The sequence below is a fragment of the Lethenteron reissneri genome, chromosome 37, assembly GCF_015708825.2.
Source record: "Lethenteron reissneri isolate LAM-NWPU_2019-01 chromosome 37, ASM1570882v1, whole genome shotgun sequence".
Classification (NCBI taxonomy): domain Eukaryota; kingdom Metazoa; phylum Chordata; class Hyperoartia; order Petromyzontiformes; family Petromyzontidae; genus Lethenteron; species Lethenteron reissneri.
The window spans coordinates 4997531-5025504 of record NC_083815.1 but is presented as its reverse complement, the minus strand read 5'-3'; the positions used below and the strand labels follow the sequence as shown (position 1 = coordinate 5025504).

General features: G+C 43.7%; 1 protein-coding gene across 3 annotated transcripts; it reads left to right on the top strand.

Moving 5' to 3' along the window:
* The first annotated feature begins 218 nt into the window (after positions 1-218).
* PIDD1 (p53-induced death domain protein 1) lies at positions 219-27974 on the top strand. 3 transcript variants are annotated; one of them, XM_061566575.1, is made up of 17 exons: positions 219-350; positions 3200-3987; positions 4988-5216; positions 6102-6305; positions 6655-6712; positions 7478-7679; positions 9754-9876; positions 10580-10762; positions 11567-11714; positions 12636-12771; positions 15211-15371; positions 18236-18358; positions 19196-19314; positions 19488-19595; positions 21306-21408; positions 22560-22686; positions 25147-27974. In XM_061566575.1, the coding sequence occupies exons 2-17, from the start codon at positions 3535-3537 to the stop codon at positions 25367-25369; spliced, it is 2700 nt and encodes an 899-aa protein (XP_061422559.1). In that variant the 5' UTR covers positions 219-350; positions 3200-3534; the 3' UTR covers positions 25370-27974. The 3 variants fall into 3 exon arrangements, with proteins under 3 accessions (XP_061422559.1, XP_061422558.1, XP_061422556.1); XM_061566574.1 differs by having other exon boundaries at positions 292-395; XM_061566572.1 differs by having other exon boundaries at positions 301-496.

Here is a 27974-nt window from a genome sequence, read left to right as displayed (position 1 = left end):
CACCACCACCACCACACCACCACCACCACACCACCACCACACCACCACACCACCACCACCACACCACCACCACAACCACACCACCACCACACCACCACTACCACACCACCACCACCACCACACCACCACCACCACCCCACCACCACCACAACCACAGCACCACCACCACCACACCATCACACCACCACACCATCACACCACCACCACCACCACACCACCACCATCCTACCACCACCACCACCACTGACGTCGTCAGTGACGTCACGACGTGGTCCGCGCGAATTGTTGGCGGGAAGCGGCGGCAGTGGCGGCGGTGACGATGGTGGCGGTGGTGGCACCACCCGGCAGTCGTGAGGGAACCTCTCTAAGTCTCTAAGTTACAACTTCTCTTGCCGGTCGGAACATGCTTTGTTTGTCAGTCGAACGAATGGTGGGGTGGTGGGGTGGTGCTTAAATGAATTAAGAAGTTAAAGAACTACGGGCGAATGAGTCGGTGGTGAGTTTGCTCAACGTGATCGAACTGCGTGGGTCGTACCCGTCTAAAGTATAATGCGTGTGTTGTAGCGAATTACATTGTGTGTATTGTAACGTCTCGTATGCTAGTGACATATATAGCGTGTGTAGAGTGGGGGACTTGTCCAGCAGTGGCTTGAGCATGGTACACGTGTACTTTATAAGTACTTTATAAGTACACGTGTTGGCAGTGTAGTGAGTTGCAGTACGTAAGTATACACACGTGGTGTGTGATGTTACGTGCAGCACTAACACTGCAGTTATGTGCGTTTAAAGTGTTCTCTTTCACGTCATTAAAAGTACTTGTTTAACTTGTGACACTTAGTATCTTTACTGTGTTGTTTACACGTATAGCTATATACTGCGGTGTACATGCATGTAATGTGTACAATGCTGTGTATATGAAACACAAGTACGTGTGTTGGTACGGTATATAACAAATAGTACATGTTTAAACTATGTGTATTGGTATGTACACACGCACTGTATTGTTCAGGATGTACTTATGAAAGTTTATGTACAGTGCGCGTACAGTACGTGGTCTGGTGTGTGTGTGTACATTGCACTGTTGTGTGTTTTAATTTGTGTGTTTTAACATATTGTATTGTTGTTTACGTGTGGTATATGTCACATGTGCAACGTATAAGTCTATTTCCTCCGTATGAAGTTTAGTGCCTCGCATAGTGAAGGATTTATACTTTGTATATTAGAGTTATGCTGGACTGTATACAATGTTAGACTTAGCAATCGAGTGGGCCTTGATCCGGTAGTATATTGATCTTGGCTGATGTTGTTAAGCTTTGTGTAGCAATGTGAAGTTTACGTGTGACAGTGCGGTGTTAACGTTAAGAACTAATAGCTAAGTGTGCTTTCCCTAATGACAAAACTATATAGTTTCGTTTCCGTCTATTATTTTTTTCGGTATTTGCTCACCCTTTCCTATAATTTTCACTCGTATCGATGTTACTGGTAGGAACCTCCTGGTGACACCAGCCCACATGGGATTATTGTGTCCATCGTGCAGGGAGGGGCTGGGTGTTGCATAGTGGATAGTCCTGCCATTAAAAATGTATCGAGTTATGACATATCACATGTGTAAAATATTTTTGGGATAGCCCGCATCCTCCATATACCTCTCAGGGTCTTGATTTGTTTGTAAAAAGTGGTCTACCCCGCGGGTTATATGCGGGAAAATACGTTTTGCCTGTTATACGTGCATCCTAATCAATAAGCACAAACTCCTATCCGTGCTCTGGCTTTTGGTGTTATCCGACACTGAGAATTCGCACGGTAAACATGAGTGACATCGAACTGGGGGGTAATTCATTCTCTTCGAGTTGAAAAGTTAATTTGTGTGGATAAAATACGATGTCACTGTGCTCAATAACTGTGTAACATCTGTGTCAAGCTGTAATGACTTGCATGCCTGGTCTCTGCTGTGCCATTAGTCAATATAGCATGCATGGTATCGATGTTAAACTATTCGCTTATAGACTCTATTTTGAAGAAATAATGTACAAAATTTGTAAACCATAATATTTTCATGATCACTAACCCAACCTCCATAGGCTTATAAAAGTGCACCAACAAACATTGTCCATGTCCAGAGACTTCTCTGTTTTATGATTTGTCTTTTTCAACAGTATATACTTATATCTATATTCCAAATATATGAAGTACAATACATTGCTTTAGTGTCAACATTTTACGATGTTGCTATGCCTGGTTATTTTGGTGCTGCCTTGTTGGAGAACCGCCCGTTTTTATTCCAGTGTACTAATGTTCCAGATATTGTATTACATGCGTTCTCTTTTGTGCTATTGTGTTCGGTATTGCTCTACTGTTATCATCTTCGGATACCTAAGTCTGCCTTGAAAAAGACTTTCATTCTCAGTGGGCTCTCGCCTAGTTCTAACTACCGTATGTATTTCTATAGTGTGTGACATTTTCAGCCAAACAGTGCAGTCTACTGGTTTGTGTGGATTCTCAAATATTTTTCTCCAAATTGCCTCACACGGCAAGCCCAAACATGTTCGTCCATCAAGAGTGTAACCATGGATATTATACAGCTTAGTGTTTTACCCATTATCAGCAGCAGCAACAAAAAGTTATTTCAGTGCTGACAAACTACACGTCAAATTCTGTGTATGCTGTATTATTATAAGCCAAAGCAAATGCTCTGTTTAAAAAAAATAAAACGTAACCCTAACCTCTCTTTGATGTCACTAAATACAAGTGGATAATTTGTACTTTTTGGTTCTTTCGGTAAAGTCACGTAGTTAGACTTTACCGAAAGAACCAAAGAGTGTGGATTCCTGCAGTCACGAAAGCTTCAAATCAAGATTGGATAATTTGTCTTTATAGTCATTTGCAGGATTTCATAGATTATTATTATTATTATTAAAATTTGTGGCTCTGTAAAATTGTTCAGTTTTTATATTTGCCAATATGGATACACCACAACAAGAAAGTGCACAACATCGTTCTGCCCAGGCTGTTAATACATTTAAATTTATGCCCTAAAAATTAAAATGTTTAACCTTGAACTGCACATTTTGATAAGCGCTTTATTTTAACAAGCCTGGTTTGTGCTCGCGACGCAAATTGGCACTAGCTACCTTGGCCTACTCAATATAATTTGCTTTAACATCGCCTGGCTGTATGTCATTCTGCTATTTTCACGCAGGCTTTACAAACACGCCTGGTTCTGCCCGGGCCTGCAGTGGCGATTGTGCCCCAGCTGCCGCTGCCCACTCTGATCGCCTAAAACCATCGTGAAGACGCTCCATGGTGGTGTTGGCGTCGTTGGGATGCATACCATCTGTTCGTGGTTAAGATGTTTATGAAGACAAGGGATTATTTCTTCACCGTTGTTTTGATGCATATTCATTGCGATAGGACTGCTGCCGTGACATTGGCTTGCAACGGTCGGTCACATTTTTACGTGTTGAAAAAGACAACCGAATTGTTTTCAAACTCTCTGAAGGTGTTGAGCCCATTAGCGGTTCGATTTGCGCCAGCATGTTTGGAAATAACGGCAATAACATGGCCTTGGAGGACACGGATGCGCTCAGATTACAACTCTACTTTGCTGGGAACTCGCTAAATCTCGACTCTTACCTCAACGGTGTTGACATCTTCCTCCATCTGCTTCAGCAATGCTGGCCCAAGGTGGCGACTTTGAAAAATCTCCGCCTCGGCACGAATGTGCCAGAGTCCAGCCTTACCAAAGCTCTGTCCGGCGTGTCCCGTTTGTACGCGCTGCGATCGCTGGCTATGCGTGGCGGGATTGCCCGCAATGACCATGGGGCCGGCATCGCTGGCTCCCTCGTTCGCCTCCCCGACGATATTTTCTCGAACCTTTGCCACCTCACTCACCTGGAACTCAGCTGCAATCGGCTGATCAGTCTTCCACCCACCCTGCGAGGACTGACGTCGCTCTCCATACTCTTCCTGGCCAACAATTGCTTGCAGGTATGCATTCTTAGTGTAATTAAACACCTTCTCGATGAAGGTGTAGTTTATGCAGTATATGTAGAATACAGATTTGTTTCTATCAAAACAGAGATGCAGTCACAATTGGTGATGTCTTGGTTTAAATATAAGAACATTGACATTGTGCCATTTAAACAAATGAGGAAGAAGTTCTTAAAAGATTTCGAACCTCAGGTTAATTCAAATAACTTAAAAAACTTACATCTATAAATAAAACAACATTGCATTATTTGCATGACTAAAAAACAACTACATCTTCCAATGTTATGAATGTTGACTTAAAGCTTTTCGTGACTGCAGGAATAAACCTAGCAATCATTGGAAGGACGTTATCAACCAGTTTTAAGTCATAACTGGCTGTGATGTTCCCATCCTACAACCTTCTGATGTAATTTTCGGCTCTCGATTTTACATTAACAGGTTAAATTTTTCACACCAACAGCCACCGTCGCTCGCGTCCTCAAAGTGACAGCGGCTCTGCGATCTCACATTAACGTGCTAATCTCTCACATTAACATAGGCACCTCAGCGTGCTCGCCGTGGAGGCCGCTCACCGATCTTACATTAACATGCAACTTGTTACCTGGCAGCCTTTTAATTGGTGGAAAACCCACCACCGTCGTGGTCGCTGCCCACCACTTACATTAACATTAGCTGTCCCACCCATGCTGCTGACATTTGGGCTATGCCCATTTCAAACCTTTATAAACAGTTTGCCTTGAGAAGCTAACCCCCTTTTCCTGATGACGACCGCTTGTGTTGCGATCGAAACGTCGTAGTTTTTTGTAATTTTCTTTGAACCTATCTACGTGACTTTCCCGAAAGACCCAAAGAATATAAATGTCATGAAATTCTAACTTCATACATAACAAAATAGAATACATCACATGTAATAATATACTGTACTGTAATTTGTACTGTGATTTTATTCTGGCGATTTTTGAGAAGCATATATTTTTTATAAAGTCTTGTTTCCCAGGAGCTTCCTGAATGGCTGGGGCAGCTCAGAAGCCTGACTCAGCTGTCGGTGAAGGACAACGACCTGTCCTCCGTGCCACCAAGTTCCTTGGAGGGGCTGTCCGCCCTGTGTTGTCTAGACCTGTCCAACAACCGCCTGGAGACCCTGCCAGAGGAGCTGGGCTCCCTTCATTGCCTGGAGGACCTGGACTTGTCTAGGAACAGCCTCGCCTCCCTTCCTGCCTCGTTGAGTCAGTGTATTAATGAACCGCTGCTGATCTTGTGTATCAGAATAACCACTTGCCAATTCAATTCAGTGTCATAGACACAACCGAGCCATGTCAGGGCTGTGGCAAGCAAGTCCGGTGCGGCATAGGATCTCGCCAGGTTTTTTCAACTGCAGAACAGAGGTCGCAAACGGGTTTTGATTCCTTACCCGTACCCGGCCGCACCAGGGTCGCAAACGGGTACCCGTATCCGGCCGGGTACGGGTATCGGGTAGGGTATGGGTATCGGGTACCCGGTTGCGACCTCTGCTGCAGAACCAGAGCCGTGCCATTTACGTCACGAGTTGAGTCACAGCACATATGGAAAATTGTTAAGCCTGCGTCTGGTTTTGCTTGGCCCCAAGCTAGATTCAATTGTCTTGTAAGACCAGAGTTTAACGGTTTGGTCGTGGCTTGACATTGCGAATCGATTGTTGGAACACCACAGGCTTACGTTGATATGGGAATCAAATGAAATGAACCCAGAATAGGGTTTCAATTTAGGGACACAGCCCGGGCCACTTATTAGAGCACGGATTTGATAGGACATTGGAATCAATTCGTATCCTTCCCAATTGATGGTTTAAATATGGGCGGGTGACTATCCACTTACAATAAACCTGATTAAATGAATTGGTCTAAACAGCAGACTAGGGAGTCAGAAGTGCTAGGCTCAATAGAGGGGTTAGGCAGGGGAGGCTGTAGTGCAGTCCACAGCCAAAAGGCTGTGTAATAGAAGTTGCGTAGACTTTTTGAACTCTTATTTGCAGTTCTAAGACCAGAAAACACACCTCCCTACATCGCTACATGCTCGCAAATAGCACTTTACCCCAACAGCATGTTAAGGGTGGATCCCGTGTTGGTGCGTAGGTGGGATGAATCGTCTGAAATCGCTGTTCCTGCACGACAATCGTCTGATATCCGTGCCAGCAAGCCTGGCCTCCCTGCCGGCACTATCCCGCCTCGACCTCTGCAACAACAGCCTGCGCTCCGTGCCGCCCGAGGTTGCGCAATTGTCCTTCACGCAGCTCAAGGGGAACCCCATTGGCAGACCCGAGACCCCTCCACTGCACGGTACATTTGCAGTCACCGCACACACCTTACGTGTATCATCAGCATCAGGCCTCCCCAAGTCACCGCCACCTCTCGTAATCCTGCAATGTAATAATACAGCCAGCACAAAGCACCGACTCTGATTTCATACTGCTCTATTTCCTAATTGAATGTCCTCTCGGACGAGTACCATTCCATGGCTGTTACGTTATTATTGTTGACCATAGGTCATCATTATTGAATTTATAACCCGCCAAGTTTAACTTAAGAAAGACATTCAGGGGTTAAGCATATTGCATCTTCATGACAAATAACACGCGTGCCTGCACATGTCCTCTTTACATGGCTTGTGTGTTTTTTTTTTATCCAGAAAAACACATCGATGAACCCAAGATGATAAAGATGAAGCTACTTTCGGACCACGGCAGGTGATTCCCTTTTTTTGCATGTGAATACACTTCGGATGCTTTGGCTGAAGTGAACTTCAAGATTGTGCCCCAATGTTGTCCTTTACGTGGGATCATGTCAAGAGGAGTTTATATGTGCAGTACATCAGTATACTTGTGTTTGAATAACACAGGCCGGAGATGGGGAGCGGTAAGCATTACATTCCTATGAAGCTAAGTTCAACTCCGGACTACAGAGAACATCAGTGGCAATTGGCTTCCGAACTGGTTCTGAACCTCTCCTATGTCGACTCAGCCTTGAATGAGTCCCTGGTGTGAGACAGAGGAGGACCAAACCCACGTGGTGTTGGTCGTTCCACGCTCGTACAGTGCCGGTGTGAATAGACCGTCGCTAACGATATGGCTAAGCCGTAGAGTGTTTACCACGCTACGGCCTGTTTCGCAGTTGGAGCCCAGAAGCCACCCTGGTTTATACTGCGGGGGTATTAACAAAAAAACACGAGCCATCTGTTCCACAGTGAATGTTAAAGATTCCGCAACGTTATTCTGAAAGGAGTAGGCCATATGCGCGGACATCGCAGTCCAAATTTGGCACATTTGAAAATCACAACATTACACAATTAGGTAGTGCCACATGGAAACATCGCCTGCTACTGTGAAATTACTGATAAATATTCCCTTCTGCAAAACACAGTATGGTTGTGATTGCTTCCCGTTATTCTCATAGCACAAAAATAGCAAAAATACGAATGGCTGATTTGATTTGTACGTGCGTTGTGTGTGCAGCATGACGGTGGGGCCTGGTGGACTGTTGGCGTGGCTGCCATGCGGAGTGAGGCTGCATTTTCCCGCGGGGGCCGTGGACACGGAGACGTTGGTGACCTGCGACGTGCGGCCCCCTGACCCCACCATTGTGCGACTCAACGATCACGAGCTGCTTCTGAGCTCCATTCTCGTCCTGCAACCGCACGGGATCACCTTTGGCAAGGTTGGCTTCGCAACAACCACCACAGTGGTTGAGCTATCGGGTGTGCTGGTGGTGTAATTGCACCGGGGCAACCACAGACTGGGCAGGCACGGGCTTTGGGTGACGAAAAGTGGAGGAGAGATTGGACGGGTATACCCCCATTAGGGGTGAGACTCGCCGCGGTGGCGAGATGTTAATTCCCTCGCCCAGTATACAGAAGGTCGTGGGATCGATCCCGGCCCGGACGCCTGTATATTTGGAGTTGCATGTTCTCCTCGTGGTCGCGTGGATTTTTCTCCGGGACCTCCGGTTTTCCCCTCCACATTTAGAAACGTGCATTTAGACTATTTGGTCTATGTAATCCTGTGGCATAGTTATCGAGTGCAGTTTGTGCAACTGTATCGTGGCTCATTGCAGATGTGTCGACCCCAACGGAGTTTAAATCAGTGAGAACCCTACCGAAAAGCTTGGGGAAAAACCTTAGAAACTGAGATGGGAAACCCAAGAAACCGAGGAACAGAAACATTTAACTGTCACACAGACAAGGGGGGTGGGAGATTGCTACATTAGTTTGCGTAGCGGCAATAGGAGGCTAATGTCCACCACTCTGTGAACACCTCCACAGTAAATTAAATCATAATACTGACTTTGGATAGTTGTCAGTTTTCTGCTTTTTTCTCAAGAGAAAGGGTGTAAGCAAAGACAACACATTTTGAGCTGACCCCTTACATAAGAGCTGAACCATCAGCATCTGCCAATGCACTGCAGTAAATCGGTCTGAATGTACTATTTTAATTTAAACAACAAAAAACGTGAGAATACATTCCATAGCCACGGGACACTGAAAATTGTAAGAATTCATAAATCGCAAGAGCCATCCGTGAGACTTGGCCTGTATGCATTGCCCAAAGGGTCTCAGGTACCGAGCTACAGAAGCAAAAGAGGGGTGGGGGGAGAGGGTGGTGGAGAATTGGACAAGGGCCTCCGTTTTAATTCCTTGCACCAAGGCTCATGCCAACCAGGTGATGACAATGTCCCGCTGCCAGACTTTTTTGACGTTTCATACCCGCTGGCCTGTATTCAAATTCCATCTTGGTATTTACTCATTATGTTTTTAATTGGACCCTATTGGCTACCTTTAAAATTGCAGATCAAATGTTAAGTTGTGGGTTTGGAGCTGTTAAGATGTGCTATGATTTATGGGCCAAGCTGTCTGGGCCAGAGTCTTCGTAACTGCGAGGCACTTCATCAGTTTTATTCATTTAATTTGTTTTTAATGTACCTACGTTTGTAATTGATGCTCAGATAATGTGTTTCATTTGTTGCTCATTATCTCTGGAATGTTTTTACTCATTCTTTGTTATTGACAACGATAAGATGTTGAACATTTTATTAGCTTAAGAAAACACTGCTTACATGAGGATGTATTTCAGATGGGTGAAGAGGAATGAGCCTTCTTGATGCTGTGATTGTCGCCGCTTTGTTCCTGCTAAAAGGATGTGGAGTATAATTTCCCTGGCCTCTTGTGAGCCAACTACATTCTTGGCACCTTTAACAATGACAGGGTGTCCATAAAATTAACATCCATTATTTTGAAAATTTTAATTAGACTGCAGTTTCAGCTAGGTTGACAAAAATGCACGCAATTGGCAGAATTGTTAATTTTATCATACAAGCCTTATTCTTCCAAACCTCTACGTGTTCGCCATGGCATGGACGACACACATCCCATTGACATTTTGAGAGAGCCTCAGCTGTGTTTGCCAAAAATTGCTCGTGATTGCTTTGAATGCTTCTGCTGTGTGCTATTCAGATCACCGAAGCCTTTCAGTAAAAAAAAACGTTAGTATATGACAAATATATTTCCAACACCTGAACCGTATATTTAGATGTTTGTCAATTTTCTATAAAAAACTATGCATTTCTTAATCACGAATAATACCTTTTTAGGCATCTTGTATACTTTAAAGACATTTATATGATGCTGAATAGTATTATGTTACGTTATAATCGGCCCCATCATTGTACCTCGTTACGTTTTTAAGTGCTCAGTAAATGAAAATCCTTATCCTTTATTATATTGTGTGCATCGTAGGAGGTTGACATCACTGTACCGTATGAAGAAGTGCAAGATGGACCCAAGAGGGAAGCTGTGATGCGTACCTTTGACTGCAACAACTGGAGTAACTTGGAGACAAAACTGAAAAAATGCAAAGATGTACAAGCCAAAGCACAACCTCACCTTGGCAACATATGCTGCTCCATATCTTCCCGTGTCGACATGCGTTGCACTGTGCTCACAGTAACTAGAAATGACGCTGCAATCGAAAGTACTGGGTCACCTAGTTACCTTGAGTTTGTAATATTTTACTCGAAGCTAATTCACAGTCGTACAACTTTACCATAATTTTTGTCATCGCCATCATCAAGTCTTCTTTACTTAAATATGGCAGGTAGTTCAACGGCAACGTTTATATGCTTATGTCAAGGGTGGTGAGCCAGCGGATGGCATCAGGAATAGCCTGATGTAAATTGTCTTATGCATTGTTACTGCATGGGTTTTCGCAGTTATACTCTAGCTTTCTGATGCGTTTTAGTATTTTTTTGAAGTTCTTCCCCCACATTTACAATTGGCATGGTTGGTTATGTACGGTGTGAAAGAAGTTCAACATACATAAATACAGCCCAAAAACGCATCATAAATTCTGGTGAATATGTTAAATGCTACCGACGAGTGATGGACATGTCATACTATATGGTGCATTTTGTTGACGTTGGTGTGCTGAAGTCACATCGTGGGCCGTTCCTAATGTCTATGTATATTGAACTTCTTTCGCACCATACGTACCAAACCGTGCTAATCGGAGGTGCAGGGGAAGGACAACAATGTGTCAACATTGCGTGTGCGGCGGCACTTGCAGGGCCGCAGTGTTGCGCGGTGCTCCATGCCGCACTTCTCCTACTTCCTGGTGGTGGCGCGGCTGGTGGAGGACTCCTGCTCCGTGCCCCCCGAGGGAACCCAGCTCTTCAGCTCTGTGAACCCCGGCGTTCGCCTCCTCTTCCCTCCCGGGGCCGTGGAGGAGACGCGCCAAGTCCGCATGCAGGTGGACGACGTTTTGATTCTCGCCGACAGTCAAGCGATATCCCTTAGGTTTAACACGTAGGCTTTCGCGACCAATATCATTCATCATTAAAACAGGTTTTTTTTTTTTGTTAGATCGTGTAAAATGTAAATGTGTCATTAAACCCGCAACCACCCGACAGCCAATTAGTAAGGTTTGTCACATAAACAGAACATGCCAATTCGTTATGAGTACAGCACACTGGTGTGTTGGAGAGCCAAGCCACAACATTTAAAATCTGAGTACGACGTTTCGCCAGTAAATACAACTAACCTTATCAAGCGACGGCCAGATTTGGGTGTGTATAGTTCTCTGTGGTAAGTACAACGTCTTTAAAAACAACGCCGCTATGCCTCTCTAAATAAAACTAACGCTGATCCGCTTGCACGTTCCGAGTTTCAGCGGTGAATGGGACACTCACCCTGCAACTTGTAGTAATCTCAGAATGGGAAAGGGTCAAAGTGCATATTCGGGTTGTACTGCGTGTGGATTAGCCACGATATCTGATATTTTGCTGCAGGTGTTGGGAGCTTTGGTAGAAAACTATGTTTAGGTTTTACCATGTGTTTCCCAGGAACTGAATGAAGAAGCTCGGTATTACAATCAAGATTCTATTTATATCAGAATGCCAAAAGAACACCCCCTCCATGCAGACAGAAGGCATAGTTATACCACAGCTAATGAGGGTTAAGATAAGTTTGATAACGACATCATGCAAATACAGGATGTCACGTGAAATGTCTTAAGGTTTGAATCTCTGTGGTGAACTTATCTGCACTCCCGCAGGTGCTGCCCGTGGATGATGATGATGAAATGCGCTGGGTGGTGGGGGATGAGACCATGATCAGTCCAGTGCTCATCCTGTCCCAAAGCCTGGCCTCCACCTTCCTCAAGCCTGTCAAAATTCGCCTTCCGCTGCCACGTGGTGTCTCTGGTAACCCATTAGTTCCTTGAGGCCAAGATAATATTCATAATTTACAGCCCTTTGTCAATACACGACTGGATGAAGGCCTCTCCAACACCACATTGATCGGTTAGGCCGTTTTGACCATACTTCACTACGCGTGTCAGTGCATGTTGGTGACCGGTGAGTGAAGTACAGTGAAACCTTGGATTTCGAGTAACTTGGTCTGCGAGTGTTTTGCAAGACGAGCAAAAATGTTAAATAAATATTAATTTGATAAACGAGCGAGGTCTTGCAACACGAGTAGTACGTGTATACGCTTTGTCTGCCGAGCGTCACGTGATCACAACTGATGTACAAGTGCTTTGGATTACAAACACGTTTCCGGAACGAATTATGCTCGCAATCCAAGGTTTTACTTTACAGGGTACCAATGGATTTAGCTGCACTGCCCTCTACTGCCCATTCTGTCTATTACTACACCTGTCTTTTATGCATGGGGGTCGCCCATCCAAGCACTGTGTAGGTTCAACCCTGCTTTGCGTCTGATATTTCATGAAATCAGTCACATTCCATTTGCTTTGGTCATTGGCATACACCAATACGAATAAAAAAAAACGTTGATTCTTACATGCAATGCGGTATATGTACTTTGAGCTGCATGGTCAATACCAACGGATTAAAGAAATCCGCTTTACCCCTATCTATCACAAGGCACAAGTCTGCATTAACCACACATGATTGTTGTAAAATACTCAAACAAACATGCTTCGATAATGTATGCATTGTCTTTAAAACTGATTGGCCTATAACAGAGAGAGAGCCTCCTTTATCGCCTTGTCCCACCAGTGTTAGACCAGAGAACGCTAAGACGTGAACAGGACAACGGATGAATCGACGCGTCCGTTGCACCTTTGCTAAAACGGTGACCCTTGCATCCGTCGCGTGCAGGTATTAAACTGGACCCCAGAAAACTGCACGTGCTGCACGGGGACCCACACACGGGGGACTGGGAGGACATCACCCGCGACCTGACGCTTGAGTTCACGCACTTGTACGCCATCTTCGAAGTGTCCGAATTCTCCCTGTGAGTTTGTTCACTTTCTGCTTTTTCAGTAACAGCAACCGGCAAAATACAGTGACACAAATAATAATACTTTCATTTGATATAGCATCGTTCATGCCAACAGCATCCCACAAGGCTGTACATACATTATATATATAAGGACGAAATCTCATACGAGGTTGGCTACGTATGGCGCAAAATAAACCCAACACACACACACGTAAATACAAAGCCAATCAAAACCCTACTACCAAGGATAAAAAATGAATAAACAAATTAGGAAATAGCACCCAAAAAAAGCATAAACAACGAAAAAGTTATCACAACAAAGGAATTCGTCCTTAAGCTGTGATGTAGGAAGGTGTAGACAGAGCTACATGAGGAAAGGGGGAAGAGGAGAGGGGAAAGTATGGGAGGTGGTCGAGGTTGAAGAATGGGAAAGGAAGAGAGGTGGGTGCCTGGCTACGTACGCATGATGGCGAAAATAATCCAGTCGCGAGCAAGAGGAGGGGAGAGATTGGGCTCACGAGCGGGGTATATGTATTTTTATGTAGGGAGGGGAAGATGAGGGAAGAATAACTTAAGTAAGGGAGTAGAGAGAGAAGGGGGAAGTTCTTTCTATTTAGAGCATGGTTACTAAGCACGGACCCAAAGGCCCAAAACCCCAAAGAGTCGTTTAACCATACTTGACTTAACCATGTTGGTCAGCGCTGGTTGGTGAAGGTGGCACCTACAACCGGTTCTGATATCACTCGCTACTCACGTCGGTCAGAAGGTGCAAGTGATGCAAGTGGAAGGAAAGAGATCAAGAGGAAGGCAGAAGAAGAGGTGGGGGGGGGGGGCAATGTGATGTGATCGGACCATGGTGGCCCGAACAGTGGAAATAGAGATGGTGCAGGTCAGGGCAGTGTGGATAAGGTTGGTGAGGACAGTGGGACCTTACATGAGTGGGACAAACGCGTGGAAGAAGAAGACTCATGTTCAACGTGGCCAGGATTCAAACTCAAGTTGGCCGCTTCATAGCACAGTTCGCTAACCAATTACCAATACTCCTCCATTGAGAATGTGTCGTCATCATCAGCCATGAAAAAGCCACTGCTATATTTTTCAGTTGTTATGTGTCAGAGATGTACTGCTACATTTGCCGCTCACCCTGTTTTGGCCTTGCCCATTTGAGATCGATGGCGTGCGTGGCGAGTTTTTACACACAAGTATTCCTGGCTTGACTGTTCTTCTGGCATTAAGTTGAGAAGTGTCCTTCCACTCTGTTTGCTTATAGAGCAGGCCAATAATAATAATAAGAATAATAATTATTGAGAAAAATTATAAAAGAAAAAAATATGGGCCATTCCTGCATGCTCATACCGACATTCATTAGCCCGCTTGTGCTGCCAGGCTGTTATCTCCCAGACAGAACGGAGCCTTGATGGCTGATATGTTGATTAATTTGGTTTATTTATTTATTTTGCGTTGGTCAAGTAAAGAATTATCCAAAAATATACTAGAGTGTAAACATAATATATGACGGCGTGATGTCTCGAAATTTAAAATAAGTAAAACAAATGTTGTTTAGTTTGAATCCTGTACAAGGAGGTGATGCCAGCTTGTAACACAAATGGAAATGGGTTCTGAACAATTTGAAGCAGTGGATTGTGGGTCAGTATATGAAGAGGAGGATTGTAGAACAGCACAAAGCTGCCGTCGCAGAGATGCTGGGTTCAAATCTGGATTGCCACCTATTGTGAGTTTATGGTCTCTGCCAGGTCGCCAATAATTTGCTCAACAGAAACGTTACAAATGTTTTCATCGCTTTGTGGTAGATACTTTACAAGAAAAATGGTGCACAAACCAAACCCTTGTAAAGCAAGGGAAGCTTGTACAATTTTTACAATTCAATATGGCTCATTCCATCTATGAAAACGAAAAAAATGGTGTGTTTTATAAACATCACTGTAAAAAATAGTTTGATTGATATGCATCAAACATTCTTCACATTGCATATAAAAGGTGTGTTCCACATGTGGATGAAGTGATTTCAGAAGTAGGTCAGTGACGTCATCTTCTGTGGTTCTCGGACACTGTTGCACTGCTTCCTGCTGGAGTTCCATATTTGGAGTTTGCATGTTCTCCCCATGGTCACTTGGATTTTTCTCCGGATCCTCCGGTATTTCCCTCCATATTTAGAAACATGCATTTAGAGTATTTGGCTGCTATAAATTTACACATGATGAGCCACTTTGTTGAGCTATCATTTGTGGCCAGGTCACTTCAGAAAAAGAGCTATATAGCTCAGTGGGCCTTACCTGGTAAAATAAAAATAAATTTGATTGATACAATCTTTGCATAACAAAATGGATGATTGCGCATTTGAGATCAATTCCAGCATGAAAGGAGCCACCACAGTTCCATAATTGTCACTGAGGCGGCGCCGTTCTGACTGTGTGTTCCCGCCGTGGCCAGCTACTGGATATGGCACAGGACGCAGGATTGCGTGGGCACCGTGGCCACCGTGGCCAAGAAGGCCTACGAGCTGCTGCGACGGTGGCGCGTGTGCTTCCTGGCGATGCAGCTCAAGCGCGACCCAGAGCTGGTCCTGCTGCGGTGCCTGCCCTACAAGAAGGAAAGTTGCGGCCAACGTTACAGTTGGCAGCATACGGCCAATTGGTTAAAAATCGATCCTCACACCCACGATACGTTATGATGATGATATTTCGTTTTTCTATAGCGTAATTATTGCAACTGGATTGCACGGCGCATATGTATTCCCGTTCCGAGATCCCTGCAAGATGCAGGGTGGGTTCCATTCACCACTGAATCTCGGAACGCGCAAGCGATTAGCGTTATTTTAATTTAGTGAGGCACAGTCCCGTTGTTTTAAAGACGTGGTACTCGCTGTAGAGAACTTGCGACATGACCGCACTCTTATGATAGATGGTGCCAAACTGTGTGACATGCCCTCCTGCATGGCATTGTGGGAGCATCAGTACCGATAAAGTTTTTCTTTCCGGTACGTCATCGCAACGGTAAAGGGTTAAGATCTTTCCAGCCAATTGATGAGTGTTTATACTTGTGGAGAGGAAATTGGAGTCCCTGGAGAAAATCTACCCGTGTGAGGGGGCAACACTTTATTCCATACAGGTGGAACAGAAGGAAATTAGTGTATGCTTCCTTGACCGACTTCTCCTGGCAAGCCCAGGGTATGTCACCTTAACTACCACGGCAGGGGAGTTTGGAAACATTTGTGCTGGATTATAGGCGTGCATCGCCACTACCACTGCGTGAATTGTGCCTCTCATAAATAAATAATATCAACGTATACCAGTGCATAGCCTTCTTTTAAACATGAGGTGCAATAGGCCCATGATATCATTTGGAATTAATAGCAAAAAAATATGTATTTTTTTCAAATCTATGCTATATTCTCCAGCAATTTGATTGTTGGAATGTAAATCGGGTGAATAACACTTGAACATTTTTAATGTATAGATATATAATGCAATTACTGGAAAGGAATGTGACCAATTTGAGCCAATTGGAGGCAAATGGAGTTAATTACATGAAATGTTTGCGCTCATTTACATGCTAATGTCTGTTTAGGCTAATAGTCAATGTGATTTTTGATTTAAAGCTTTCGTGACTGCAGGGATTCATATTCTTGGTTCTTTCGGTAAAGTCACGTAGAAGGGAAATAATACAAATATATTACTTCCCTTCTACGTGACTTTACCGAAAGAACCAAGAATAGTCAAGATGATATAATTGTAGCTACATTCTTTACTATATTATTGGCCCAAAACCTTGGCTGTTATATATCTTTTAAGACAGCGTTATTGATGATTGAGTTTTTTTGTTAAATTTCATTGTGCAACACTGCCAACAGTACCACCAAATTATTGTATCGATATAAATCTAACTGTCGTTAAACAGTACCTTATATTGATAGTTTGTATTGTATATACCTGAAATGTACTTATTTATTTTTAATACTGCTTTTGATTGCTGAATGTTGCCTATAATTTAAAGTTTTTTTCTGTATTGATATTTGACGAAAACAATTTGCATTAGGCGCTTTTAGGCCATGGCATCTCTGCGTGCCTTCCAGAACACAGAACCATGGAAAATGCATAACATCCCCAGAGCAATGGGGTTTAGAAATGAAGGGGGAAAAATACGTGAAGAGATGTAAACTAACGATAGAGCAAAAACATCACAGCTGACCCATGCACACACTGAGATGTTTGGCAAATTCCTTTTGTGAGTGGCATGCTGCATAACACACTTTCAGATGTGCTTCTGCGGCCGTCTGGAACGTTCATCCTTCCGATATTAGGAAGCCACTGGAATTATATACACATTTAAATCTAAATTAAATACTAATTTCTTTAGAACTGCTTTTTGTGTTTAGTTTGTTGTCCTTCCCCCGAACCTCCGATTAGCACACACATACATGTGTGGGAATGAACTAGAGTGCCTCGGAAAAAAAAACCCACCAAGGTATTACAATATAAACTCTGCACAGATAGATTCAAGATTATGTTGCTGTTCTGCCATCTACTGGGCTACCTCGCAGCCCAAGACCAGAACACTTAGACCTCACAGGCAGTCACCGATCCAAGTACTAACCAGGCTGAAATCTGCTGAGCTTCCGAGGTTTGACTGGGTCTGGCTTGTTTGGGTTGTTTTAATATTAAACTTACCAACCTTGGGGCAAAACAGCCAAATCTTTGCCTTAAAAACCTTCATATATGTGGCATACTCTTTGCCACAATGTGTGTATTTTTTTTAAACCACAATTACCACATTTTCTCAGTAGAGGGCACAGAGAGCTCTAACAATCTCTACCAATCAAAATTTTAATTGTACGCAAAAAGATCAAGAACACAATAAAAATGTCCACAGTTACAATCTTACGTGCATGCCGGAATGGCCGATGACAAAATCACTGAGAAAGCACCCGATCCCGTCAAATCTCAAAATCTAAGCAAGGTTGAGCCTGGATGGTGCTCTGATGGGCGACCAGCATGCATAGAATGCTATGGGCAGCACAGGGCAGTGCAGCACAGGGCAGAAAAATCTGGCTCTTCGGCTATGCTCCTGCATCTAAACTCCTCACCTTTTTCCAATGCAAACTGACCAGAATGGTGCAGTATGGTGACATAACCCCTACTACCCACATGACATGGGAAGGTCCTCATCCATCAAGTGGATTAACAAACAGGCAAAGCTGTCCCTAGGGAATGGCGAATCAGGGCGGCTGCCCCGGGCCCTGCGCTTTGAGGGGCCCTACCTGCTTCAATGTGACGGTGTCAGATGTTTTAAGGCGTTGGGGGGGGCCCACAGAGTGGGATTTGCCCCGGGGCCCCGCACCACCCCTATGGACGGCCCTGCAAACAGGGACCCATACACAAATGGTAATCCGCAAAGAATCGGCAAGACTTGTGTTTGATGTTCTCGTGAACGAGCACAACCTGTTTAACCCCACAGGTGGACCCCGCCCTAAAGACCCTGCAGAAGAAGTACAGTGGGCCCCAGCCCTCTGAGATGGTAGAGATCCTGGAGGGCGAGGAGTTTTACGCTGCCTTTGAGGGGGGAATCGAGGTCCACACAGGTGCACGCTGCTCGGTCACACTAAACTAAGATATTTTTACGTTCCATAATACAGGTTTTTTTTTGGGTTAGATCGTTTAAATATATAAATGTGGTGTTAAACCCGCCACCACCCGACGAAACAAGAGGACTTCTCCACAAATCTGGCTGTCGCCTGATGAAGCTAGTTGTCATTACTGGCAAAACGTCGTACTCTGATTGTAAATGTTGTGGCTTGGCTCTCCAACACACCGGTGTGCTGTCCTGGTAACGAATTAGCATGTTCTGTTTATGTGACAAACCTTACTAATTGGGTGGTGGCGGGTTTAACGACACATTTTTATTCACGCAATCTAACCCAAAAAGAACCTGTTATGGATGAATGGTTGCGAAAGCCTACATGTTAAACTAATTTCATGTTACCAGATAAGGCCCACTGAGCTATATAGCTTTTTTTCAGAAGCGACCTGGCTATCACAAATAATTTGTCAACCAAGTGGCTTATCTTGTGGAAATTTATAGCAGCCACATGCTCTAAACACATGTCTCTAAATGTGGAGTGAAAAACCAGAGGACCCGGAGAAAAATCCCCCCGACCACGGGGAGAACATACATACTCTAAATATACAGACATCAGGGTCGGGATCGAACCCATGACCTCCTGCATACCAGGTGAGGTAGTTAACATCTCGCCACCGTGGCAAATTCTCCAGTCCATTCGTTCCTTTGTGAAGTTCGGTGCAGAATCAGGGGGATGCTGCCATAGTGCTGTAATGGTCAGCACACTGCACCTGCAATCCAGTGGTCACCGGTTAGATTCGAAGTCCGCCGATTGAATCGTCCGTCTGAACGAGCGCAGATCTGCCGAGGAGCTCTGAGGGGCGCCTGGCGTTTGTGTTTTATGCCAAGCAGAAGAACATGAAGGAGGTCTACGTAAAGTCGCAAGACAGCAGGGAGCGCGGTCCTGTCAAGGGGCAGGTGAGAGACGCCACTCAAGAAGTCCCATTGACGACCATTTAGGGACACCGACGATTCACTCCCCCGACGATTCGATGATTGGTACGATTCAGGGTCATTGGTCATCCTGAGCTGCTCTTGAATTTCTTTTTGCTTGATGGAGGATGGTCCTGTTGTCTCTGTGGTGGGCACAGGTTTCGTTTTACCGGGGAGAGCTGCCGACGGCTCTGCCAGAGGAAGCCGTGGGGAAGCGAAAGGGTCCGGATTCTACGTGGCTCGCCACACTGCCCATCAAGCTTCCTGTGAGTGAGCAAATGCATGCGTGTGTGTGTCTGCAGGCGGCCGTGGTGTAATAATCAGCGCACTGCAAAAAACATGATGTCCTAAGTTGAATTCCCAGCCACAGATAATATCATTGGAACTTGGTATGGTATGTGAACCGAGAATGGGCCTCACCTCGGTTCACTCAGCCTTAAATGAGTACCTGGAACAGTATGTAAAAATAAACAATGAGGAGACAAAGGTTGCCTTCCATGGTGCTGACTTGACCACCTCCGCGTTGGATATTCTGGCCTTCATAGATACTTAGTAATAGTGCTTGACCCAACAGTCTCTATGGCTAACACATGTGAATATAATCTATAAATGCAGGGGAGCAGTAGTGTAGTGGTTAGCGTACTGTGCTATGAACCTGGCAACCCAATTTAAATTCCTGGCCATGGATAACAGTGGCAAGTGATATCTGAACAAGTCCTGGGACTTTGCTAAATCAACTCAGCCTTGAGTATCTGGTGCAGCATGTGAACAGCACTGGGGAGACGAAGGCAGTTTTGCTGCTCTGCAGAGCAACCTCTCGGTCGGCTCGCAAAGTGGCTGTGTTAGTGTGAACCTGTTACTGAACAACTAACATCGGAAGCTGGTAGGATGGGAACATGACAGCCAGTCATGACTTAAACTGGTTGATAACGTCCTTCCAATGATTGCTCAGTTTGTACCCATCTTATTGGTTTAAATTGCTCGCCAACCTAGAGGTTGCGGCTCCGTGATCTGCCATTAGCATGCTAATCTCTCACATTAACATAGCCACCTCAGCGCGCGCTAGTGGAGGCCGCTCACCGATCTTACATTAACATGCTAATTTTCACCTGGCAGCCCTTTGATTGGTGGAAAACTAACCACCGTCGTGGTTGCTGCCCACCACTTACATTAACATTAGCTGCTGGCAGTTGGGCTATGCCCATTTCAAACCTTTATAAACAGTTTGCCTTTAGAAGGTAACCCCCTTTTCCTGATGACGACTGCTTGTGTTGCGATCGAAGCGTCGTCGTTTTTTGTTATTTTCCTTTAACCTATCTACGTGACTTTACCGAAAGACCCAAAGAATATGAATTCCTGCAGTTACAAAAGCTTTAAGTCGGGATTGACAGTGTTCATGTGTTTGGCCAGCCATACTAGGTTATGTGATTTGTCATGATTAGCTCAAACTTATTGATATGCAATGAGAACAGCTTGGTAAAATACAATATGCCTGCCTCGTGTATTATTTAGATAATTGTCGTAGGCATGTACAAGAGACAGTAACATTCTTACAATATTCTCAACCATTTTACATATCCTTAAACCAGAAATTTCATTATTGTCCAAGTGAAATAATTAATTGCTTTGTTAAGTCCTTTTTCCTCCCTTCTTTTCCACACTCAAGTTTATGAGCACATTATTTTACTCGACACCAAATTAGCATCTCCCTACTTGCCCATCGGTATCCACAGACAAGAGTACACGTAGTTATACAGGTTTCCCTAGCGCATACGGCACACACAAACAATGTTGGCACACGTCCGACTGCATAGCCGCATATGAGTGAATTCAAACCGCGTAATGCAATTTTAGGGAGAAATAGCTTTGGCCGTATAGACGCGAAATCGCACAAATCGAGCTCGCATAAAAACGTGCTTTACACATGCTCGTTGCGCTTGAAATAAAGAGATGGTCCCTCGCACTTGGTTTCACAGAAAGTGAAAGCAGACGGCAGAACAAACGGCTCGGAGAGGAGTGCGAGTGAGGAGAGCTCTCATCAGGCCTTCTCCTTCCCCCCTCTCGACCTTGGAAATCCAGGTGCAACAAAAATGTCCAGTCGCAGATTGCCGATGACTCCAAAACTGCTTGCTGTGTATGCTCCCACGATTGCGGAAGACTTTGAGGGTCATAGTAAGCTTTGTTTGCAACTAGATACGTAATGAATCCTATCCAGCATTTGATAAAGTTGTCATTTTCCGATTTTGCTAAGTGATGCACATATCTAAGAATCGATTTTTTACCATCTCTTTTTATCGTTTGCTATTTAATTTGCCTCAATTGTACAACTTTGTTTGCTTTGTTACCTAATAGTAACAGTTCTCCGATGTGTTTTTGAGTTGTTACGCTTGTTGTTCGGTACAACGTCCGCCGTTTCGCTGCATATGCTGGTAGCTTCTTCTGGACCTGAAGTAAGCCGTTTAATCTTTCCTTCTATGTATACCGCTTTATAAAGATAAAGCTCCAGCACAGGAAATGAAATGGCGGACGCCATACTTAACAACACACGGCACGACTCAAAAACACTTCGGAGAGCTGTACGGCACAATTAGGAAAACCTATGCAGCACGAACTTGTATGATTCATGAATAATCGATACTTATACGCACGATTTTGATACATGTATTGTGGGCCTAAGAGTAAATTTTTAACTATCACACGAACTATGGTCATCCTCACAGCGGCTTTTGGCTAACCATCGAAAAAAGATGGTCACTGTATCGCGTGCTATCAGATGTGCTTCTGCAGCCGTCTGGAACGCTCTTCCTTCAGATTATTAGGAAGCCACTGTAGCTATGCACTTTTAAATCTAGATTTAAAAGTTATTTTTTTATAACTGTTTTTTGGCTACATACGGTTTTGATACATGTATTGTGGGCCTAAGAGTAAATTTTTAACTATCACACGAACTATGGTCATCCTCACAGCGGCTTTTGGCTAACCATCGAAAAAAGATGGTCACTGTATCGCGTGCTATCAGATGTGCTTCTGCAGCCGTCTGGAACGCTCTTCCTTCAGATTATTAGGAAGCCACTGTAGCTATGCACTTTTAAATCTAGATTTAAAAGTTATTTTTTTATAACTGTTTTTTGGCTACTTACGGTGCAAAATAAGTTTAATATACAATTTTAGTTGCTAAATCGATACATCTTCACATGCCTATCTTTAACACTTGTGCTCTATCCTTATAGAGACTGGATACCTGACGGAAACAAACCTCCGGACCATAGCATCAAGGATCGGTTTAGAGTGGCACGAGATTGGAACCAACTTGGGATTGAAACAATCTCAACTGGAGCGCATCAAATACGACAACAGGTTTGGTTCCATCTGATTCCTGTTTCGGAGTCACATCTGAAGGTTGTGTTGAGTGGCAATATCGTTTGGACTGTGTTCAGTCACGATCCTGCAAATCAAAACACTACTCTTCCTGTTTATTGTGTTCACACTGCTCAACTTTGGAATCTCCCTGCCATTACATTTAGAAACATGTGTTTAGAGTATTTGGCTGCTATCAATGTATAGTTCAGTGAGCCTTACCTGGTAAAATAGAAATGGTTAGTTGTCAATATTAGTTGTCTTATCCCAAGTTCTTATAACCTTCCTCAATTCGCGAATTGTGTTCGCTCTTATCTCCGATGCCTTCAATAACAAAAAGGCTCAGTCCCTTTTACACGCACCTTTACATCATCCGCACCTAGTTTACACAACAAAGGCTCATTCCTAACAGCGTGCTTCAGCCGCACCGAACCTCACAAAAATAATATTCAGGGCCTACCTTGGCTCCTCCCACCCTCAACCAGTATATATATACAAATACTGTTTTCTTGGAATTTCTCTCACTTGATACAGCTATCGTGCTGTGACGGTTCCACCTGAAGACGGAAGCTTGTGTTGCCTCCGAAACGTCGTGATTTTTATTTTATTTTTATTTTACTTTTATTAATTTTTTACCTATGTGACTTTACCGAAAAAACCTAAGAATTTGAATCCTTGCAGTCACGAAAGCTTCAAATCTAGAATTCAATAGCGCCGTTTATGTGTGGGCGCTTGGGATTTTTAGGCCTCTGGACCTGTACATAGCAACGGTTGATTTTAACAAAAAACATGTCTGCCGTTCAATAGACCTTTCAAAGACTTGGGGCTTGCCGAGAGGGCACGTAGTAATTTACGTGTGTACACGTTTCATCCCTCAGGCCGAGAGAGAAAACTAAATGCATTCTGAGTAATTAGTTCCTGAGTTAATACATTTCCTTATTTTTATTCCCAGAGCAGGATCCTCCTGAAAAGGAGTTTTGAGACTCACTTAGTACTTTCTGTTGAAACAAAGAATGTTGATTTAAGTGTTCCTTAAATGTGGATGCCAATATGTCCAAAGGAGTTTTTCTTTTTTTTTTATTTGGAAACAAGTGAGTTGGCTTTACAAACACAATTTAATTTCCACCGTGAGATCTGATGTAGACAAATGCAGACATTTGCTAAATTTTTTGGCTTGTTAAGAGGTCAAGACAAAGCAGCGTTATGGCTCCTAATATGCCCTTTATTTACATTTCAAGTATTTTTTTTAACTCTATTGTTTCATTTAAAAAAAGAAACAAAATCATCGTAAAAAAATGTTGGCTTCATTTTGCGTTAACATTTTTTAAAAAAACATCTCTGCTCTCTTGCGCCAAATACTGCAAAAACTCTGCTGGACATTGTCCATATTTTTTGGGAGGGAAAGAAAGAAAAAAATCCTCTAGTGAATTCTCCAACGTGTTCACATTTCTTTTCAAAGAAAAACATGATAAAAAAAATGGCAAGACATATTTTTAACAGTAATATGAAATTAAAGTTACAGCCATATTTTTTCTTTTGCTTGTTTTTATTTGAATTTCATCACATTGAAGTTCGCATTTCCCCCTTAGAAAATAGTAAATAAAACGAACAAAAAATAGTTTGTTAGTCTGCGGGTAAAAAAAAAAATTGGCCTGCAAATTATTAAATAAATATTGCAGTCTTTTTGGCCTAAAATCATTTACTACTTTGGTGAATTTCACTTAACGTTTGACACACACTTTCTGGGTTGTATCACAGAAGTGCTCGATTGGGCAACAGCATGCAGTGTTTTTTAGGCCCTTTTCTACAAAGGCATTTTTTGTACCTTAACACACCTTAAAAGGTGCTTTTTGTAAAATGCTTTTTAAAATAATACCACTTGCCACAAAGGTTGAGAAAAGCTGTTGCATAGTGGTTTAGATAATACACTGTAATCCCAGAGAGTCAAGATCACTATCAGTGATCTATTTGACCTATAAACCCATTGATTTGTACTACCATCTCCTGGGCACCATGCATTTGAAGTGGTTTTGGGAGCTATTAGAGATCTTTGTTGTCCACCAACCCTGTGCCAACATGCCTAGCTGTTGAAGTATTTTGCAAGTTGGTCAAACCCTCCACCTCTTGTCCGCCCAGCCAATATAATTGGTCACACCGCAGTCGATCGGCAGGTCGCGCGGTGGTGCACTAAATTGTCGGTAACTCCCACAACTTCTAAGACGTATGGTTAACCCTCTCCCTCGAACCCCTCTCCCTTGAGTGGGGCGAGGGGGTCTCTCCAGAGCTCCCTCTCGTGGAGTTCATTCTGCTAGCAGTAGCATGCAAGCAATTGCATGGGTGCATCCTTTAACCTTTGCTCGCGAGCGCATGGTTGATTATCGGCAATCGTGCATTTAACTCCCCCAGTATGGCATCTCAGTCTGCTAAGCATTTCTTTCACGGCGTGATTTTTATTTCCAGCGGCAACTTGGACCAGCAGATCATGAAGATGCTGGTCACGTGGGCACGTGGTGCTGGTGGCGAAGGCGGGGATGCGGTGAGCCTCCTCATCAGGGCCCTGAAGGCGAGCAACCGGACAGACCTCTCTGAGGAGGTTGCCTCCACGGTGGAGCTCGGCCGACAGAAATACCAGGCTCAGCTCAGCCACTCCAACCTGGATCAGCAGAGCTCTGCGAGCCAGTAGAGCCGAACAGACTGGTGACCGCCTTCCTGTATGTACGTACGTATGTTTGACTTCGTTGGCAGCTTGCGTAGACAACCTTGCTAATCGAGGTGCTCGTCTAAGGGGTGACTCACTGACATGTTGCACTTTTGTTAATTATTTGGCAAGTGGTTCTCCAGGATATGTCCCGTGCAGCGTCGTACACGGGGCTGTTGCGTCGGGCTATATTTCTGATTTATCGCTCGTTGATTTTGGCTTAGCACACCGGCCCACAACAGCTTGGGCTACCTGCTTCCTCTAGAACCTGCACTCTTAACACATGAACGTCAGAAAATTACAATATTTTCTGGTGACTTGCGGTTGAGTGCGGAGGTGGAGGGCCCTGCTAAGCGTTGTGTTGTACGCACACAGCACCTTTTGTCAAGGAGGGCTTCCTCTCATTGAGGAAGAGGGCTTCCAAACACTGAGCATGTCGTGGGAGTTGTTTGACCATACTTCAACACGATGGTGAGTACGGGTTGGGGAAGGTGGGGTGATAGAAGTACAATGCAACAGTTGATGTTTTCTGCACTGCCCATTGCTGCCCACCACATGGCCTCGCAGCAGCCAATACCAACCTTCTGTGGGTGATGGCCACCGATCCAAGCACCATCCAGGTTCAACCCAGCTTAGCTTCCGACATTGGGTGATTTCTGAGTGATTTGTTCACGCACAATTACTTAGTTACTCCTGCTGAAAATGACCAGCTGGGGTGTTGAATTGAGGACTCTTCAGCATGTATTGAATTGCAGTTGTAAACGCATTCGTCCGCTACAAATGGATGACTTCATCTAGTCATCATCAGCCATTTATCCACTGCTGGATGAAGGCCACCCCATGCTTTCCCCTTCCCTCGTCGTCCAGTGTCACTGCCATCCATTTTACTCCTGCGCATGAATTGATCTCATTGCTCTCCCATCTTCACAATACCACTCTTTCGCCAGTCTTGCCTACCGGGCAATACCCAGTCTCGCGATGTGTCCTGCCCAATTTTCATTTATGTTATTATGTTGTGTTTTTATTGCAACACAACGCGAGCCCGGTACAATACGCCGATCGCAAACGGAGGGAAACGGAAACCCCACAAACAGCTACCCGAATTTGGTACGGCAGCACTTTACGAAGAGGGGAAATTGGATTCGCTGGTCCACCCAAGTGGGGACCAGGTGCAGGGACATGAAGGCGATTTACAATTTCTTAATTCTCAATATGTATGTTGAACTTCTTTTGCACCGTATGTAGCCAACCGTGCTAATCAGAGGTGATGTCACATATTTGTGTTCCTTTTAGCAACGCATTATTTCGGCGATGGTGGGGGGGGGGGGACATTTATTTGGAATTGTTTTTCAAAAGTGACTGAGCCATAGTTCAGAGTCACGCATGAGCCACTTGCCTGACACTGCTGTAGTTTTTTTTTATGATAGAGGAAAGTGACTTAGGTTTGATTCTAGTATTCCTCTAAAGAGTATATAAAGTATTTGAGACAATTTATCACAATTTGTCACCTGCAATAAATAACTTAAAAAATAATTTCTTTGTACAGGGAGCACACTTATTCATCAACGTGGTTGACTTGTTTATGTAAATAAAAATAAAAAACCTGGATTGTTAACTGGATTTTATGGGATTTTAAATCAAATCTAGTTTGGTCGTGTGTATTGTAGGACATTTTACATTGCCACATTCTTGGGCATGCGAGGAGTGGATGGGTATTCACTCCTGCTCTCAGCTGTTTAAATATTAACTTGAACAAAAATTTATATGACACACTGCTATCTTGTGCTTAACTTATATAACTTACGTTCTGGTAATGCAAGAGATAATTATCTTGCTTTAACTCAATAGTGAGAAACATTTTAAATCTAGTTGCAAAGTTAACCCTTTCATGGCTGTTTTATAATTGTAAGGAATGGTGCCAATTAATATGCTTTCTTACTTAAATCAGTGCAGCATTATACGATAACTTATCAAAATAGAGTTCTGACTGGCAGATGGTTTTACATCTAGTGTAGATTATGTTTTAACTGGACAGATTTCAGTAGATGTTGGATGCCTGTACAATATGTTTGTCTTGTTTCAGCTCTTATATTTCAGTGATTTGAAAAAAACGTTTATTTTTAAGGGGTGTCTGTACTCCATCAGCTGCCGTTGGCTTCAATTTAGCCATTTCCTACATAGCGAGATGTACAAGCACACTATTGTAAAATATGAAATCACATTAATGTGGCCAAACATTTGTGGTTATTTTAAGAAGTTGCTAAATTAACATGAGATTGTTGCAAAAATAAAACAGGCATGGTTTGATAGCGATGTCTGCCATTTTATCTATATTGTTTCATGTACTTTATTGACTGGAAAATGTATCTGTAAATGATGAAAAAAACACATCGCTTACAGGAAGATGAGTACAGGCTGAAAAATAAATAGATTTAACAGAACAAAAAGATGTACCATTGCATGTATAATGACGTATCTATCTTGTTTTGTTTTTTGGTATGTTAAAGAATCTTGTTCATTTTGTGTTATTTATTTCAATTGAGCAATCTTTTTTATCAGCCGTGGATAATGGCCAGCTTTGATCCAATAA